This window comes from Fistularia commersonii, chromosome 15 (genome assembly GCF_037954325.1).
Source record: "Fistularia commersonii isolate RoL2024-O1a breed Wild chromosome 15, RoL_Fcom_v1.0, whole genome shotgun sequence".
Classification (NCBI taxonomy): Eukaryota; Metazoa; Chordata; class Actinopteri; order Syngnathiformes; family Fistulariidae; genus Fistularia; species Fistularia commersonii.
This window is the reverse complement of record NC_141298.1, coordinates 5,823,341-5,843,581: the sequence shown is the minus strand read 5'-3', so window position 1 is coordinate 5,843,581 and position 20,241 is coordinate 5,823,341. Positions and strand designations below refer to the sequence as shown.

General features: G+C 39.3%; 1 protein-coding gene across 1 annotated transcript in view; it reads left to right on the top strand.

Moving 5' to 3' along the window:
• The window catches only part of atp10d (ATPase phospholipid transporting 10D), a 27,933-nt gene extending 7,692 nt beyond the window's left edge, over window positions 1–20,241 (top strand). The window contains exons 4-24 of the mRNA XM_086160145.1: window positions 517–711; window positions 4,057–4,255; window positions 4,418–4,503; window positions 5,172–5,278; window positions 6,874–7,005; window positions 7,096–7,208; window positions 7,307–7,559; window positions 8,798–9,006; window positions 9,451–9,642; window positions 10,224–10,866; window positions 10,987–11,090; window positions 12,385–12,511; window positions 12,584–12,768; window positions 13,515–13,815; window positions 13,895–13,971; window positions 14,057–14,182; window positions 14,975–15,175; window positions 17,015–17,095; window positions 17,226–17,330; window positions 17,568–17,755; window positions 17,856–20,241. Of these exons, the coding sequence (XP_086016271.1) occupies window positions 517–711; window positions 4,057–4,255; window positions 4,418–4,503; window positions 5,172–5,278; window positions 6,874–7,005; window positions 7,096–7,208; window positions 7,307–7,559; window positions 8,798–9,006; window positions 9,451–9,642; window positions 10,224–10,866; window positions 10,987–11,090; window positions 12,385–12,511; window positions 12,584–12,768; window positions 13,515–13,815; window positions 13,895–13,971; window positions 14,057–14,182; window positions 14,975–15,175; window positions 17,015–17,095; window positions 17,226–17,330; window positions 17,568–17,755; window positions 17,856–18,051 (3,820 nt within the window). The 3' untranslated portion in view covers window positions 18,052–20,241. The remainder of the gene's footprint in view (window positions 1–516; window positions 712–4,056; window positions 4,256–4,417; window positions 4,504–5,171; window positions 5,279–6,873; window positions 7,006–7,095; window positions 7,209–7,306; window positions 7,560–8,797; window positions 9,007–9,450; window positions 9,643–10,223; window positions 10,867–10,986; window positions 11,091–12,384; window positions 12,512–12,583; window positions 12,769–13,514; window positions 13,816–13,894; window positions 13,972–14,056; window positions 14,183–14,974; window positions 15,176–17,014; window positions 17,096–17,225; window positions 17,331–17,567; window positions 17,756–17,855) is intronic.

Genomic DNA, 20,241 nt, shown 5'->3' with positions numbered 1-20,241 from the left:
GTCTAACTTAATTAGCTATACTGTAGTAAGAAGATAAAATAGATGTTGACTACTTCTTGGCCACCCCAATTTCAAACTTTAGCATGTTAGAGTCTTTATGGCATTCCAGATGATGGGTGATTTCCAATACTTGTATGGTTATGACGGTTCTGGTCCGATTGTATTGAGTTTCAATTTGCAGATGCACCGTAGTCTTGTGTGAGTATTTTCTACAACTCAAACTTAAATAGATAATTCATCACAATGAGTTTGAATCGAAATTCGAAAATAGAGTTTTTCAGTCTGTCTATTGAGGTTTCGGCTGATGACAACCAATTCAGGAGTTCTTCCCTTTTAAGTGTCAAAAGGGAGCTTTCTTGATATTTCTGAATATTTGTAAGACACTGCTGGCTTATTGTTAGTCCAATAATAAGGAGTAGGCCTACAGTCTTGCATGCAAACTGGCCAGAGATGCAGTATCTGGTTGTGATTTGGTGCAATATAAAAACGATTCATGGTCTGGTCCTGTCTATGCAGGGTTGCCAACCTGTACTTCCTCTTCCTGGCATTACTGAACTGGGTGCCAGTTGTTGAAGCCTTTCAAAAGGAAATTACCATGATCCCTCTTCTGGTGGTGCTCACGGTTATTGCCATCAAGGATGCACTCGAAGACTACAGACGCTATCGTTTCGACAAAAAGGTCAACAACAATATTGTGCAAGTCTACTGCGGGTGAGTTTGAGTTCAGCAAAGCATTCCTCAATGCAGCGTTAGTATCAATCTGAGGAGTCATCTATGATATTACCAAGATATTTATACTGGAACACAATTTCAGTGAGTTTGGTTTGAAAACAAGAGCAATATTTGCTTCAGTTGAGATAAAGCAAGTCCAATTTTTTATTGAAAATATTCAGAAGTCTAGCCTTTCCATAGATGAAAAGGTCATACATACCCACAGGTCGTTAATCATTGATAAACACCACAAAACCATTGTGTTCCCTATTGAAACTATCATTGAGCTTTTGAATATAGCTTGTTTGAACAAACCAGATCTTTCAGTTTTCTCATTATTACGCCCAGTGGTTCAATAATGTTGGCTGCCATGTAACCCTCCTCTGTACTATTATATTACACAACCTGTCTTCTGTGTGGCTGTAAAACCTTGAACCTTGAGACCATGAGTGCACTCTTGGGGAGTGGCGATTATTCCCATCATCAGTTAACTTTCCACTGCTTTATTGGCCGTCCCCGCAGAGTATTTGTATTCCTAAAGTAGTGATTCCATACAAGGAAGACCAGTCAGTGAAAGGAGCAGTTCAGATGTAGCCCAATTATAGTTTGAGGGTATCTTCATGTAGCTAGAACTTCTCAAAGGGGATATGTGTCAGCACGTTCCACACAATCAAGTGTGATTCATGTTTACTTTCGGTTTTCCGTCACATCATTACTCTTAACAACAAGAACTCCAGGAAGAAGTGGATACTTATATGTTCACCCACAGAGCAGGAAGAATGAATTCATACTCTTGAAATTATACAAAACCAACAAGATAAGCACTAAAAAATATAACATCTTTTCCTTTCTTCTCAAGTATCTTTTTGAACAGCGACATTTACTTTATCTTTTCGGCCTCACTGAACTTTGTCCTGGTTGTGGAGGCCTTCCAGCAAGAGATTGCCCTCACTCCAGATCTGCTGGTGCTGTCAGTGACAGCAGTGAAGGATATCTGGGAAGACTACCGCAGGTTCTCATAGTTTCTCGTAGTTCATGCGTGACCACATGCAATGAATTTGCATGTGGTCACACATGGAGGGTGATTGCATACTAAGGCTGGAAAAAAGATGCAAATCCACAAATATGCATATTCAAAGTCTCCAATGATTCCCCTTTGATAGAATGTCTTTTGGTTTTCTTCACATATGTGCATACCCCTCTTATCAACTCCCATTCTTCTGTCTGAGATAGCTGAATAGTTGAAGGTTGCATAGTTTACGTTTGAAAAAAAAGTGCTTTATTTGTCATTCCCTATTGCTTGTAGAATGTAATACTTTGATTTGAGCAACCATGTGCCAGATACACACATACATATGCACACACCTTTCAACATATCACACAGCAGCTTTTAGGTGTATTTATTAGGTGTTTTAGATCAGACAGATTTTACAATGACAAATAGTAAAGCAATACAAAATCAGTGAAATATATAGAATCGGTCTACTTTCTAGAGTGGGTGGGTCTTCAAATCTGTTTGATCTTTCAGGTCTTATATGCCACTGTTTTTATTACCTCACCTTTTTATCACCTAATTTTATTGCCTTGCGTCTTTGCATGTAGCTAGTTTCATTACAGTGACATCTTGATTTGAGACTGGCCAGTGCAAATGTGGGATATCTCACTCTCAGCATCATAACCGACAATCATATTATTTCAGCGAGCTAATATTTCTATTGTAAAACCTCATAAGGAGCAGGTGGGCTACTGCTAATTTGCAGTATTTTCTGTTGGTGACTCAGTGACCTTTCCCTCGACTCACTTAAACAGTTAAGCCAAATCATCGGCGCTTCTGATGTTTTGTTAGCAAAGGGCGTTGGTATGGGTCTAATAACTAACCACTGATTATATTTACATGTGCTGTATTGTAAGCTCTATTTGAACATGACACCCTTTAAATACCAACTGTATATTTAGCTTTAAATTGATTCATTACCTCTGACAAACTACAAATAATGGGCCCTGAGCAGTCATTGAACATATCACTGCAGGGTAAACACCAGTTTAACAAATGCCATCGTTTGGTTTGAGATTACAGTATTACATTTCCCCCTTTTATTTTCAAGGCACCACATCTGATCTATATATTGTCTAGTACAATTGGTACCAGGGGTACTATGTGATAGAAGACTATCGGCCAGAATAAAAGGAAAGGTGTACAAGACAGTGGTGAGACCAGCGATGATGTATGGACTAGAAACTGTTACAATGACCAAAAGACAGCAGGCAGAACTAGAGGTTGCAGAGATGAAGATGTTGAGGTTCTCTTTGGGAGTGACCAAGATGGATAGGATCAGGAATGAATCTATCAGAGGGACGGCACATGTTCGATGTTTTGGAGAGAAGGTCAGAGAAGCCAGACTGAGATGGTTCGGTCATGTACAGAGAAGAGATAGTGAATATATTGGTAGACGGATGCTGGAATTGGAGCTACCAGGCAAGAGGTCTCGAGGAAGACCAAAGAGAAGATTTATGGACGTAGTGAGAGAGGATATGAAGGGAGCTGGTGTGAGAGAGGAAGATACAGAGAATAGGGTTAGATGGAGAAAGTTGACTCGCTGTGGCGACCCCTAACGGGAAAAGCCGAAAGAAGAAGAAGAAGAAGAAGACAATTGGGATTTTGTCAGTTATTTTGATTTTGTTTTTGAAAGATAAAGTCATCACTGACTCTTAAACCTGACTGAATCCATAAATTTGTTCCCATTGGTAAAAGTAAGACTCGTAGGCTGTTTTGAATCTTTAAATGAGTTCTGGCTTTTTAAAATGTTCTTGCGTATGTTTTTTTGTGATGTCTTGTTACAGCAAAGAAAATGCCTGATTGGATAATAATTTATTCATAAAGAAGCCAAAATAAACCAATACACCCCTCAATGAGCAAACATACAATGAAAGAGGAGTATCTTGTTATTTTTTTGTATTATTACTTTTTATTTTTTCAATTTGACAGATATATAGTATTAATATGTGATGTAGCATGAAATTTGACTATAAATTTCACTGAAATTTGCTCTGAATTACAAACCCAGTCAATGTGAAGGGTTCCTCGCCCCCACAGACAAGGATGACCTCACGAAACCTTGGCATTTATTTGTTGATTTGTTTATTCAAATTAATCAATTTTAAAAAAACTTTTATTTGTTCCCTGAGTGCAATTACAATAATATATTCAGACTGTATGGAAATGCGATCCTGGTAATCGAATTCGACTTCACTTTACTATTATTCCGTGGTTTTGGCAGTATGTGGATCCGAAACTCTGCCCTTCCTCCATTTTGTTACAGTCTTTAATTTCTTCTTGTATTGAAGCAAGCAGAAAACGTATATGGAACGGCGCTGGAAGGATGTGCAAGTGGGAGACTTTGTCCGACTGTCCTGCAATGAGATCATCCCCGCTGATATGGTTCTCCTGTATTCCTCTGACCCCCGGGGAGTTTGTTATATTGAGACCGCAAATCTGGATGGAGAGACCAACCTGAAACAGAGGCAGGTGGTGTCTGACCTACAGGTAAGTGAACTTATCCAAATCATAAGTTACATCTAATTAAAATCCATCCTTATTGTTATGATACATCAAATAATGACTTTATATATTAAAACTTTTTTGAGTACTTAAAATGCACCATGGAACTATATGCTCAATAAGTCCATGCTTGGTTATGTCTTTCAGGGAATAGAGTTCATCCCTGAGAGTTTCCATAGCCGAATTGAGTGTGAGAATCCGAACAATGACATCAGTAGGTTCAGAGGTTACATGTAAGTCCCTCAATGTCTCACAACCAGTTGGACTACTCTGCTATATGGCAGCAGAATAGAGTATCTCTACTTTGAAATGCATCGATTCATTATTTGCATGGGAATTTTTTCATCTCAAACGTTCACAAGATTGCATTGGTGCTCAGTAGGATTGTTTTATGACACTATTTTTTAATGACATTATGATTATTTTGATATTTTATTTTATTTATTTGTTTTAAGGTCATACTGGTGGTGCAGTAAAATTATCTGTAAATAATAAAAAAATAAAAAAAACACACAAGATAACGACAAAAGTTTTCCTAGAGTTAGATAATAAAAATGTCACATTGTCTTGAGTGCATGTCAAGAGATGCTCCCCGCAAATGCGTGCCAACGTTTATCTTTGGCTGAGACCAAATTACCTAATTCATGGTAAATATCCATTACTCTTTTCATTAGTTTGTGAGCTGTCTGGTAGTCTTTTAATATAAACAAAAGTAAAAAATCTGATGTTAATTTCACAGAAAGGTTTCCATTCATGGCACTGAGGGGCACCTATAAAGGCATGAATCAAATGAATCTATTGTTTTCTTCAGCACTTTAAGTTAAAGAATTTAAAAATAGGAATACTATCATTCTCAAGTCATTGTGTGTATTTTGTGTCTTTGTTTGTGTGTCCTCCCAAGGGAACACTGTGGCGGTGCACGTGTCGGCCTCCAAAACAGCAATCTTCTGCTGAGAAGCTGCACCATCCGTAATACAGAGACCATAGTGGGAATTGTGGTCTATGCTGGTAAGAAGACGGGATTCCTTAGACACATAGATGGGGAAGTTATGAGATAAATAGCATATGTTAATTAATTCAGTAACTGTTGTGATTAGTAATATATGATCATCTAGTACATTTTTAATTGGAATTAAAAAATGTTGTAGGACAGTTACTATACATGAGTGCCCCAAGAGAGCCATTCAATCAGCTTCATAATGTTTTTCCTTTTGTTTATAAAAATGTTTGTCTTCCTTTAAAGACTATTTTAAGGCTTTGTGATTTAGCCTTTACTGTGGACATACTGACACATGAATGAGCTGTACGTGACGCTACAAGGGAAAAACCGGTTTGTGCATGAAATGCATGCAAACGACAGAACCTTCAAAACCAAGCTGGTTATATTTTCAAAGCAAATGTCAGATAATGTTGAGACAAATGTCAAACATGTCTGATATGTCCTGTTAACAAATGTGTTTCTTTTTTTATATGTATCATATCCTGTGGTGACCCGGCCCGTCTGTCAAATTTTAAAAGTCAATGCGGCCCCTGAGCCAAAAAGTTTGCCCACCCCTGGTAGTGCTTCAGATAGTGCTTCTGCTTTTGAACAGTAAAGGCACAAAGTGGTATAATTACAAATGAGGTTCTGCAAAATCTACAATTTTTAGCATTTTGCTTCAATGACCCTGACATACAGGGAAGCATGAGGGCTCTTGAAACTCCCCTATCTGCAGTAAACAAGTCAAACCAGTTTGGTAAGCAGAAATGCAAGTCCACCTGCATAAAAAATGGAAGTAGTTATTGTTACAATACTCAACTTACAATAAGTATCCAAGCAAGTGTAGACTATCACAAGTATATCTAAAGTGTGTACAGAAAAGGCATATCAATTATGTTTATCTAAACCCTGTATTAACATATTAAATACTGATTCATGTATATTTAGATGTTAATCTCCTTTGTCCAACATGAAATGTCTCCAAAACAATTCTACTGACAACAAGTCTTTAAACGTAAGGAATAAAGTCTAGCTTGTATACACCAATTCAGCAACATAATAAATGTATCATACTCATGGACATTTTAATGTTCAATTACTCTGATTTCCTTTGATTCCTCTATATTTACATTCAAAGTTATGGTAACACCTTTTCTTCTATAATTCATATCTCACACAAACTGCATTGCTGGATCTTAGTTAAACACTTCAATTTAGCTTTGGTAATCTTTGCAATTGTAGTTCATTTTCATTTCACTTTACGCACAGAGGAAACCGTTTATTTGCAGTAGGGGGAAAAGTAATCAGTTATTTGTTTTAAGGGTCATCCACCTTTGAAAGGCCTATATACCTAATCTGTTGATATATTGCTCTATAAATACAGCAGTCGTTTCTCTGAAGTACCATAAAATCATGTCATTTAGTACTAAATCTTAGTCTAAGTTGAACTGAAATGTCTACAACATCTCCACATTTTTGTTTCAATAAAAGCCAGTGTTATTTTCAGCTGGAACCAGTCACTGAATGATATGCCTGTTTTTGCACGAGTGTAGTCAACTATTTCCTGATGCAATTCTCATAATTGTTTTCACAAATGGCCGTTATCTTCCACTATGAAATGCAGGACATGAGACCAAAGCAATGATGAACAACAGTGGACCAAGATATAAACGCAGCAGTCTAGAGAAGCGGCTGAACATGGATGTCCTATGGTGTGTGCTCCTGCTATTCCTTATGTGTCTGACTGCTGCTATAGGTATGTGTGTGCCGCTGAACATCACTGAAATTGTCCTCTCCTGGAAAGCTGAGTTGAAACAACTTCCTGGTTTTGTTTGCACCGTCTCAGGTCACGGTCTTTGGCTAAATCAGCTGAAAGATCCAATCTTTCTGGTGGACAGGGAGACTTCTCCTGCTCTGTCTGGCTTTTATGTATTTTGGACCATGATTATTGTCCTTCAGGTATGACTGGCATTTCATTAGTCCGGATTTCCTTGCCTGGCAGTGTAATAGTTCAAAAGTGGTTCACGCCAAGGATGTAACACTTTGTCCACCCACAGGTAGTCATTCCCATCTCACTCTATGTGTCCATCGAAATTGTGAAATTGGGCCAAATCTACTTCATCCAAAATGACCTGGCTTTATACAATGAGCAGCTTGACTCCAGAATCCAGTGTCGAGCCCTCAACATCACAGAGGATCTGGGTCAGATTCAGTACCTGTTCTCTGATAAAACTGGAACTCTGACGGAGAACAAGATGGTGTTTTGTCGCTGCAGCGTCTACGGTGTTGAATACCCTCATGAGGATAATGGTGAGATCTGATTAAATCGTTTCAAGAAATTCTGCAATATAAGTCAGCTCTTTGAAAGGAGTGAAAAGAACAGTAATAGCTTCAAAACATGGAGGAAGCATCCACAATCAGCAATGAGAAGTTTTTCACATCACACACAATGTGTACTCACAATGAATCAGTATAATGATACAATAAAGGACCTGTAAATAAATAGCCAAGAGTCGTCATATCCTCAGTACCCTGAAAAAGCTTTGTTTAGTAAGACTGTGTTGACAGGACCATCTCAACATGCAGCACAAACTACAAGTGTGGAGTTTTGGACTGGGTGGTCTAACAATTAATATGAATTGCAAGTGGATTATGCAAGAGTTGTGGTTTTTAGTATTTTTATAGATTTGAACGTACCATAATACCATTCAAGAAAGCGCTGTGAAAAGCAGGTTGTAATCAGAATTTATGTTACCTTTTTCAAGGTTTATTTAAGTCAGACCTTTTTATTTGCATAGAATAAGAATAGCATTTCACTTTAAGATCCCTTGATTAAAACCCCTAAAAACACACATACGCACGGAAGGATTTTTTTTTTCTCTCTCATCTTTGCGGTCAAAGGACGGATCATAAAGCCCCATGAGACTGATTGCACTGGTTTATCTATGAGGAAACCGTGATAACCAAGCCAATATCCTTTAAGTCACTTGATTAGGTGTTGAAATAAAGTCATAAAATCAGCTCATGTTTCTCTGAACTAAAGCCAGGGCATGAGGACTGAGCATGTGTGACATGTCAAATTTAATTTAAGATAGACTAATTTACCATATTCCATTAATCAATCATATATTATATCATATGTATATGAATTTCAGTCAAGCAGAAGCTAAAATAAATTAATTTTCATTCATAATGAGCAGGCATCTGTCCACGGTTTCTGCCCAGTAAAATCTCTCCAGTTTTTTCCTTCGCCATTGTCCCCAAGTGCTTGCTCAAGGGGGAATGTTAGGTTTTTGTGAATCATTTCAAAGAATGTGGTCCAGACCTGCTGTGCATCTACAGTAAAGTTTCATGAAACAACTGTGTTGTAATTTTGGCACCATATAAATAAAGTTTGACTTTGCTTGATTTATGTATTTTAACTTATAGTTCTTGGACAGGTTAATGGCGGAATATAACTTCTATGTTGTGATTCAGGTTTTTATCACATTTTAAATGTTGATGTAATGGTTTATAAGTCCCCAAAAATAATTTTGTGTTTGCGACAGCTCGGAGGCTGGAGTTGTACGAGGCAGAGAGGAACAAAGCTGGTCGCTCTGTGACCCTGAAGTCCAATTGCAGCGGTAAATCTCTGAGCTGCAGGTCCCTCAGCTGCAATCGCAGCACAATTTCTGTGCACTCACTCACCGAATCTCAGGAGGAAGACCAACTGTCAAATATTATCCCGGACAGTGCCGGTGTTTTCTGCAGCCGCATGGTAAGACATGCTCTGAGCATCTGTGCACTAAACTTACTGTAGTGACATGAATTATTATGGTTGGAAGCCCGTATTGTGCTTCACTGACAAGAAATATGTACACGCCTGTGTAAAATAGGCTCACATTCAACATTTAATCCAGTATTTAACCCTGTTGTATACAGGGCTGTCTCAGAAAATTAGAATATTGTAATAAAGTTCTTTTATCTTCTGTAAAGCAATTACAAAAACAAAAATGTCATACATTCTGGATTCATTACAAATCAACTGAAATATTGCAAGCCTTTTATTGTTTTAATACTGCTGATTATGGCTTACATCTTAAGAAAACTCAGAAATCCTATCTCAAAACATTAGAATATAATTCGATTACAGAAGATAAAGAACTTTATCACAATATTCTAATTTTCTGAGACAGTCCCGTAAGTGTTCCTGTGTCTTCAGGCAAAGGAGGTGATACCAGATCCCAACTTGATGAGGAAGTTCAACTGGCTGAGCTCTCCTGAACTGCCTCTGCGGGCTTTACCCTGTGAGACCCCGTCAAGTCTGGAGCTCACACACATAACCGATTTCTTCCTTGCTCTGGCTGTCTGCAATAGTGTGGTGGTGTCCTCACCCAGCCAGCCTCGACATGTGGTGAGTCAACCTACAAGATCGGTCACACACGCCCTTGAGGTAGAAGTTTGTACCTGTATGTGGGTCTTTCACCTTTATTCTGATAATGGCTATAATGGAAAGTGAGAATTGTGAGTATTTTGAGGCGTGATGAACCCCTGTGTTCACACAGCTTGGTGAACATACTATTTAAGAGTCATATAATTCATATAAATATGCACATTTTTAAGTGGTATGCATGGTATTGAATGTAATCAGAAACACAAGCGATATTGAAGAAGTGAGGTTTTTGTTTCGTTCAAATAAATTGAAATCGTACTTTCACTTATTTAGCAAGCTAAAGTTATTATTATTTATTAGCTCAAGCTAAGTTATTATTATTTATTCTATTTCCAAAGAGTTTTTTTTTTTTTTTTTGACCATCAACGCTACTTATTGCATCGTAAAGTTTTATATTAAAAGTTAAAGTAAGTACCTTAATTTATAGCTCTAACAATAATTCTCCAATGAGTGGAATCCAGAGGAAAAGCAAAAATAGGTGCTAAAACAAGATTAATAAGGGTGTAAGTGTTTCCATGCTTTGGGTTTCATTCCTACTGCAGGTGCCTGAAGCTCAGACACCACTAAGATCCCTGGAGGAAATCAAGATGATGTTTCAGCGCTTCAGCTTTTCTTCTTTCTCAGCTCTTTCCACCCTGACACCCACCCAGACCAGAGGCAGCCCCCGCAGCTTCACCAGCAGGTTGTTTAATCGGGGTAAGACTGGCTCCATGAACATCTCTGCATCTATCAACGGCGCCGCAGAGGGAGCCAGTCCAGCCCAGGACTTTGTAACTTCCAACCTGGTACCTGAACTAGACTTATTTGTTAATGCTGAAACAAATGGCAGCAAGGTGGAGGATAGTTTCAACAGTGTAGCTGAGCAAGACGTAAAGGATGTGAGCAGAGAAGCCGATGCTGAGTTTGATGATGACTTGCTGTACGAGGCAGAGAGTCCAGATGAGGCGGCTCTGGTGCATGCCGCCCGAGCGTACTGCTGCACCCTGCGAGGACGGTCTGCAGAGAGCGTCCTGGTGGATCTGCCAGGCATTGGCTCCTTGTCCTTCCAGCTGCTCCATGTCCTACCGTTTGACTCCAATAGGAAACGAATGTCAGTTGTCGTTCGCCATCCGCTCACTGGACAGGTGGTGGTCTACACCAAGGGTGCTGACTCTGTCATCATGGACCTGGCCCAGACACCCGAAGGTGGTTCACTTATAGAATTTAAAAAATAAATATCATTAAAGAATTGGTTTTACTGACGCCACAGATCATTACTATGTTTACGGAAACGTGTGTGTGTGTGTGTGTGTGTGTGTCGATTAGGCACAGATGCTCAGGAGATCTACTGCCACATCAGAGAGAAAACCCAGAAACATTTAGACGGCTATGCCAGAGAAGGTCTCCGCACTCTCTGCATTGCCAAAAAGGTAACAATTCAAGAAGTTCGCACAGATTAATTCTAACTGTAACAGTGTATTGTATTTTGTAATTCATTTTCAAATTATTTACCATTGTGAAGTGTTAATGGTAAAACTTCAAGTGAAACACAGACCCTATCTTTTTTCTTTTCATTAATCCAATATGGTTTACATTGAAACTCTATGGGTATTTCTTGCACAAAAGTATACTGCAACCATTGTTTGGAGCAGTCGCATTTCTGCATCAGAAATCGTACTGTAGAAAAAGTCAACCTTTGAAAATGGTGCCACAACAACCTTACGGACAACCTTTACACCAGAGACGAACAAACAGATGAAGACATTGTTTCCTCTAACTTCACAAAGGTTGTTCTTTAGTCAGCTGGTCATCAAACAGTGTCTGCAGAGAAGGTAGAGTCATGTTTATGACTGTTTCACTCTGTTCTTGAATGACAATGAATGTTATTCATTGCAGTGAATAAGTTAGAAAATCTTGGTAATTGTTCATTTCAACATTCACATTCCACCACCTTAGAAACGTGACACAAAATCAGGCCTGTCTTGTCATTAAGGGATTCAGAGGTCCATGCATTTGTGACATTGCAATTGGATTATTGTACAGCGACATCCAGCTTTGGATGCACATTTTGTTCTGATTTAGATCTAGTTTTATACATTGAGTTTCGAAATACGTTTTTGTGTAGCTTTAAGATTTTGGCTTTAAAAGTCGTCAGATTTACCATGACTCGATTCCGACAGGGGACCTTTCCGTGTGGAGTTTCCATGTTCTTCCCATGTCTGCGTGGGTTTCCTTCGGGACCTCCGTTTTTCCTCCCACACTCCAAAAAAACATGCAGCAGGGTAATTGGAAAATCGTCTGTATATGTGGCCCTGCATTTGACATGCGACCAGTCCAGGGTATGACCTGGCCTCTCTCCCGATGACTGCTGGGCTAGGCTCCAGCTTCCCAGCAACTCTGAGTAGGATAAACAGTTGACAATAGATGGATGGATGGAGGTTGTTAGACATCTACGACGTAAATCTAATGGTTGGTGTCAAACATCATCATGCAGAATATCAGTTGCCCAACATCAAAACGGTACATTCAACCTCAAGCTGGATGACTGCCGGGAATGCATATATATAATACAACAATTATATTTCAATTCAAGTCCTTTTTTCGGAGAGAATTTGTTGTTGGCCAGTATGTACATCGATGCAATTGATCTGTGAATGTCTGATCATCTGATGAAAATTAAGGATTGTGTGTCAGTAAACCATTATCTTTGACCATGGGGTATAGATTCTGGAAGAAAATGAGTACGAGGAGTGGGTGAAGGGTCATCTGCTGGCAGAGAGCAGCATAGAGAACCAAGAGGAGCTGCTGCTGGATTCAGCTCAGAGGCTGGAGACCAATCTCACTCTTCTGGGTAGGAAGTGCATGGATGATGCATATTTCCGAGCCTCTCAGTAGGACCTCATGTGCCTCTTTTCATCTCCAGGAGCTACAGGGATCGTTGATCGACTCCAGGAGGAGGTCCCAGAGACCATCGAAGCTCTCCAACGGGCTGGCATTAAAGTGTGGGTTCTCACCGGAGACAAGCAAGAGACTGCTATCAACATTGCCTACGCTTGTAAGCTCCTCTGTCCCAATGACCAGCTTCTAACAGCAAACTGTGAGAGTAAGGTATGCCCAGTGTTGTTGGTCTTATTTTATATTTTACTGCCCACACTTTTTTTTTTTTTCAGGTTGCCTGTACGTACCTAAAGCACCCATTATTCATTTATTTATTCTTTGTATTACATATTATTATATTAATGATATTACAAATTTAATACTAACTTTCAGTGCTTTAGATTTTAAATTCAGGTTTTAATTTTACCGGTATTTCTATATTTGGATCTTAACCTAGTTCTGTTATTTCCTGAAACCCTTTTTTATATAGTAATGTCATGGATTTTGTTTTGTTCAGTTACATTGTTTTGAGTATGTAGAATTTAAATGGGAGGGTTCTTATTAATTTTGAAAACTATATCTAAAGGCGTAATTGGAGTAATTTGCCATAAATCGAGGCTTTTTTGAACATCGTAATTTTTATTTTCTTTGGAAAAACATCATGACTATGGTGTGTTTTTTAATGGGCCCTGTACCTGAACAAATATGCTTCCCAAGGTTAGTTCAAAATGAGCTCAAAGCAGCAATTTTAACTTTTAAAAGGCATCTTGACAATTTTTTGGACAATAACAGGAACCCTCATCTGGTCAAATAAGTCAATGTAGTTAGTTGTCGAGCCTTAGCATGGGTGATTGCTGTGTTATGTGATTTTATATGTTTTCATTTAAAATTGTTTCTACAACCTACATCTGTTTGTTATTCACCTAGCTCTCATTCTGCTTTAAGCAAGTCTGTCGTCTTCACTTATTTCTCCGCAGAATGCATGTGCAGCTTTACTCGAGCAGCTCAGGCTAGAAGTGCACCAAGGTTGGGACAGCGTGAGTGAACTGCCTGAGGTGAAGAATTTTGAACAGGATCCCTCCAGCGGCATGCCGGGCTTCATTCTAGTGATAGACGGCCGGACACTGGGATGGGCGCTGCAGGAGGAGCTGCAGAGCTGTTTCCTGGAGCTGAGCAGGCATTGTAAGGCTGTCATCTGCTGCCGGTCCACTCCACTACAGAAGAGTCAAGTAGTCCAGCTGGTCCGGGAAAAGCTCAGCGTCATGACCCTTGCTGTGGGTAAGTACACCAGAATGCAGTGCACGGTCCCAGCATCATGCCAGCGTCTAGTGCTCCTGAGACTGGTTTGTTTACTCAGGTGACGGGGCCAATGACGTCAGCATGATCCAGGTGGCCGATGTGGGCATTGGGATATCTGGTCAGGAGGGCATGCAGGTATCCATCAAGCCAATCATTTACAGGCTAAAGGGAATATCTATTAGAAATGCTGCCACCATCTATTTTTTTCTCTCTTCTACAGGCAGTGATGTCCAGTGATTTTGCTATCTCCAGGTTTAAACACCTCACCAAGCTCCTGCTGGTCCACGGCCACTGGTGCTATTATCGTCTTGCCAACATGATCCTTTACTTCTTTTATAAGAACATTGTGAGTATTACAAAAAAGGTGTCTTTGGAAAAAACTTGATTAAATCATAAAGATCCTAGGTTTGATGCTTGCTAATGCAAGGGGTTTAGTTATGTGTTCAGCATTCAAAGGCATGAGTCATTTTCCAGACTGAAGGAAGTAGAAAAATCTTTTTGTGACATATACATGATTATATTCACAATTACAGAACCATCACACCAATAGAGATATCATAAGATATGATGGGTCATCAGATTTTACTGATACTGTATTATCTGTTTTTGTTAATTCCATATTCTTGTTTTGATGATGATGATGATGAGGCTTGATTTTGATATTGGAGTTTCATCATAGCATTGATTTTCTAACATTGTTGGCACAATATTCCTAAATATATGACCATCATTATGAAGCTGAACAATGGGATTCAAAATCTTGGCAGATACTACATGCATATTAATAAGCACAATATATGCAAACCTTTCCTTTTGCCATGATGCTCTCTTATACAAGTGTCTGGTAGACACCTGCCATGATTTTAAGTGAAATTGGAATTTTATGACAATATGTGAGAGGAGTTTCAACAACTACTTTGTTCAGAACTGAACAAGATAACTTTGTATCCTATGGAATATATATACATACATATATATATATATATATATATATATATATATATATATATATATATATATATATATATATATATATAGTGCTCTAAATACTGATTATATTTCCTAATTGATGCACCAACTCACCAAATACATCAACCAACTGAGAAGACATTGAGCTCTTGATGCTGTGTGTCAACAGATGTATGTGAACCTGCTGTTCTGGTATCAGTTTTTCTGCGGTTTCTCTGGAAGCGTCATGACCAACTCCTGGGTTCTGATATTTTTCAACCTCTTGTTCACCTCCGTCCCGCCCATTATCTATGGTGTCTTGGACAAAGACACTCCTGCAGACACGTTGCTGCAGCTCCCGGAGCTTTACCGGTCCAAACACTCCTCAAAGGTGACCACACACACACACACACACACACATGCAGACACACACTGAACAGAACTGCTGCTTATTGGCTTGTATATTTGCTGTTTGAAAAAAAGATCATGAGGCAAAATCTTATTTGAATTTTAATTATGTTTCAAAACAACAAAGTGTAATCATTTAATTGAATTATAAAACCATAAATTGTGTTATAATTTTTTTTCTATGAAATAACTTCAGGAAAGGGTCTAGAAGTGTCATGATTTTCAAATATAAAGTGGAAGTATATTTACCAGCGTCTTGGAGTAATTTGGTAAAACTGGCAGAAGGTGGCAGTACTGCTGCTCAAGCTGTTTAAGATATGTTTACACAGGGAAACAAGGTTTTCTTTTTCTGGTTAGCAAACTGCTCATTTAAATTGCTCATGCTTGAAATTTAAAAAAAAAAAAACATCACTCTGATAAGCTCAATGCATGTTTATTTCCACATGGAGGAATGAGAATACAGCTAGTTAAGTCAAGTTAAGTTTTAATGTCCCCATGAGGGGATATGTGTTTTACAGCCAGAAGGGAAAAACAAAGAAAGGGAAAACGGACAACAACAACCCACCACGGGAACATAACAATACTTTCAACAAATGGATAAGGTGTATGCTACATGTTTCAGGTGGTTGGCTGATCTACAATGACCTGTTGAGGAGGGAGATTCAATTAGAAATGAGTGTCGGCACATATTTATTCTACATTTTGGAACTGCACCGATGACCCAATGGCAGCAGCCTGTATTCAGTGGGCAGCGGGTGGCTGGGGTCACCAAGGATAGCTTTTGCCTTCCTGGTGGCTCTTACTTTGTACTGCACAGAAAGCTCCACCAGATTGATTCCCTGCAATCCTGTCATGCATTTTTACAATTTGGTTCAGCCTGTTTTTGTCATTCACTGAGAAGGACCCAAAGTAGCAGATAAAAGATAAGGTTAAAACCAACTGAATAAAACGTTTCATAAGAACATGTTTCACATCAAAACTTCTCAATTTCCGGTAAAAGTACATGCGCTTGGGGGCCTTCGCACAGGCCACTTCAGGATTTGCCTTGAAATACAGGCTTATAGTTCCCCAGGTATCTGTACTGTTGTACATTTTCTATTACCTGGCCATGGATAAAAACAGGATGCATCTTCCTAAAGTCAATAATCATTTTCTTGGCTTTCAAAACAAATCGCTAAGGAGCGCTCACACTAGTCTGAGTAATTTACCACAGGGCTATGTATTGAATCCTCCTTGTTAAGAGGTGAAACAATCCAAGCAACCAGCAAACTTAACTTTTTGGGGGGGCTGACTCTGGCACTCTTTTGTATATAAATAAATGAATATGAATGAATATAAATAATATTAATAAAAGAGGTGAGTGGATACAGCCCTGGGGAGAGTCTGTGGAGGCCTGTAATCCAGGTCATGGTGAATTCAGGTCAAAAGCTGTGGGGAGTTTCTGACTATAATCTTTATATTCAGAAACTCTCGGATGAAGGAGTGAAACCTCATCAAGTCAAGAAATTCAAGCCCAGTTTCCATGGCAAGAAAATGACATTTACCCTCACCCCCTGTGGTCTGTCAGTTAAAAAGTCCACTAGCAGTTGTTGGTACACTTGTATGTGCTGGTGAGACGAGTTGCTAAAACCGATGGTTCTATATAGTTAGAAGCAGATGAAGAGTCAATAAATTTGGTTTAAGGAAGGTGGTGCCTGACCCAAACACAAGGACACCAGGAACTAGGGCATCTTAAAGGGGTTTATTGATTAGGAAGGTGAAAGGGGAGATGTGCTGGGGCAGGGTTGTCTCCTGGGAAAGACTGAGCTGTGTTTCTCAACAGGTCTATGGTCCCTGCATCTTCTGGATCACAATTCTGGATGCTTTTTACCAAAGTCTTGTTTGCTTCTTTGGGCCTTATTTTGTAAGTAATTTATCCAAGAATAATCTCTACCTTCTATCAAGTATTTGCCAAAAATATTTTTAGATATTTCAAAAGCCGCAGCACGTAACATTCCAAGTAACCTGACTGTCAAGTGTGCTGTTTCTCTCAGGCATACGCCGGATCAGACGTAAGCGAGTTGGCCCTTGGCTCTCCTATCAATGCCTCTGCTCTCTTCATCATCCTGCTGCACCAAGTGATCGAGAGTAACACCCTGGTCAGATACAACGCCCTGCTGACTGTGTTTAAATCGTTGTCGAGTTGAAAACCCCTCATTCATTTTAACATATTTGAAGAATATTCTTTTTTTTAATTGAAGGAAATTCGTCACTCTGAAACATGGAATTTCTGGTTACACAATTCCAGATCATAGAATCCTTGAACTCCCAAGTTCACCTATGAAGAGAAGGAAATGTGCACATGGTGCTTGTCTAATTTTTGATGTGTTTTGCAGACATGGATTCACATTTTGGTGTTACTGCTCAGCGGAGGCTCCTACTTTGGCTTTGTGTTGCTCTTCAGTCAGAGCTGTGTGACTTGCAGCCCCCCGACCAACCCAGTGGGTGTGGAGACCCTGCAGATGTCCAATCCTCTTTTCTACATTGTGTGCGCTATCACTACTGTGACTGCTCTGCTGCCCAGGTTTGTCAACACACAATATAGATCTATGAGGGATGTCTGTTGGAAAGTGGTCTTCTCTTTAAATAATAAGGAGCCTGTATGTTCCGCTCTTTGCCTGCAGACTCCTGTTGCGAGCTTTGCACAACAGCTTCCAACCGTCCGCCTTCGGCAAACTCTCCCTGATGGACCAAGCAGAGGCAGAGACGTACCGCAGAAGAATGCAACAGTGGAACCATAGTCTCCCCAGGAGCAACAGGCTGCCAGTTTGTGCCAACAACCCTGGCCTGGAGGCCAGCACGGAGACTGTGGTCTCCTGACCCCAAGTCCATTCACGGATTGAGCCTTTAGTGCAGTAATGGTTTTCCAGTGTGCTGCTTCACTTTCCAACTATGATTTTGGGGCTTGTTCATCTCAATGAAAGCATCTACAAGCGGCTGTTGATTGGTCATGGAGACTAAATGTATTTATTCCATTGTTAAAAATGGATCGAATGGGGAGCATCCGGTGAACTACCCACGCAAAGGTTGTTGCTATTAATGCAGCTTAATATATTATTCTGACATGGAGAAACATCGCCTCAGTCATGGGACTTTACCAGTTATGTCACCAGTTATTTTGGCCTACTTCTTGTTTACATTGTAGTTGAGTCAACATACACACTCCATGTGAAAAGGTAAAAATGTATGTCCTTTCTTAAAGTGCACAGGTATGTTTATTTTATTATTATTTTTTAAAATTATTTAAAAAATATATATATATTATGAACACACTGCTGAACATTTGCAATTGGAAGATTCACAAAATGGCAAAGCAGGTAAAACTTCATACAATAACTATCCTATATTTTTTTGTTGTTTTTTTTTTGGTTTTGCCTAGTCATTTTTGTCCCAATAGACCTGATGAGCTTCATCCACTTGCTGATGGTAGCGTGCCTAAATACTTGTCAGATATAACATCGGAAAGAGAGACTCATTGATTCTCCACAACCCCTGTTCTATTTGCCCCCCCCGACTGAAGCCTTTTTTTCTCATCGGTTTTGGGGATGACAGACTGCGAACATTATACCAATGAGACTCCTTTTCAGTTAAAGGTGCAGAGAACAGTCCTGTTAAATGGAAAGTTTGCATTGCTGGCTACAAAACATAGTCAAAACCCTCAAAAACCATGTACTGAAAGTTATATTTTTAACCAAATCAATTATTGTCATTGACATCGTCATTATTATTTTAGTTATGTGCGCTGGAACTGTCTTACTAATTTTCACTTGAATGTGCAGGTCCAGCATTAGTGTAGGGATTATATGGTAACTTCCCATATGAGCTAAACTTTTAGCCTGCAGTATGAAAGTAGTCAAAGATATTTTTGACTGACAAATATCATGAATATATACAGTATACATACAGTATATATTAAGCATGAAATAAGCATGGGTGATCAGGAATCAACCATTTGTTTAGCAATCAAAGGAGCTGTAACTTTAACACTAAATCATCTTCTAATTAAAAGGTACTGACAAAGTATGTTATTCTGATATATATTTTTTTTTAAGATTCAAGCGCTGGCAGATTTGTCTTCATCTTAAGTGTGTAACCTGAAGCAAACAAGCCCATCGTCATGCTGCAGGTGTGTGAAAGAGGTCATTTAAGACGTTGCGAGGCATGTGTTTACCTGCTCTGCTGCCTGCCCTCTCCACATGTGAGCCAAGAGAGGAATCAGTGCTGAGTCATACTGACTTGATTCGGACATTAACCATGTTTTTATTAGCTGCCTCATGTTGCGATATCAACGAACTTTATCCTGTACACTTTACAACACAGTCATGTGGCACGATGGACATGAACATCACATGTAGACCGATGGATCTTTCAGGGAGCCGCAACAACACGGATAACATGAAGGTTTAAACAGGGGCTTTTTCTGAATAGCTTCGATTGGATTTACTTGTATCCTCACTTTGTCAACTTCCTTCATGTTTTTTTTTTTTAATTACAGATCACGTATCTTTGTTTGTACTGACAGTGGCTTTGTTTGAGTTTGCATGGATTTACCATGATAGACATAATCTGATGGAAAAAAATTGAAATTGTTTTTGGACCAAGAGCTTCTAGATGGCACTTGATCCATGTGAATCCCTTTTGATGTTTCTGCTACCCTGCAGAAAAAAATACTGGCGTGTCCACGGCCTAGTCAGTACGTCATGTTCTGAAACACACTCCAGGAGTTAGTCAGGGTGGTATCAGCGGTGCCTATTCCACACCGGGTTTATGCGACGTGGCCTCAGTGCATCGATGCACGTTTGTGGATTCATGATGATTGTGCCTGATTGTCCACATCTAATACGTTCCCACTTTCTCTACCAAAGCCTTAGAGACTGAAGTGCACTTATCCATGGTCCCTGAGGATTTTTAAACTTTGTAATAATTGAACTGTTCAAACTGACGTGTGATGCATTTGAGACAGTTTGTGTCAACATGGGAATAAATCATCATGTACAAAAATGTTCTTGC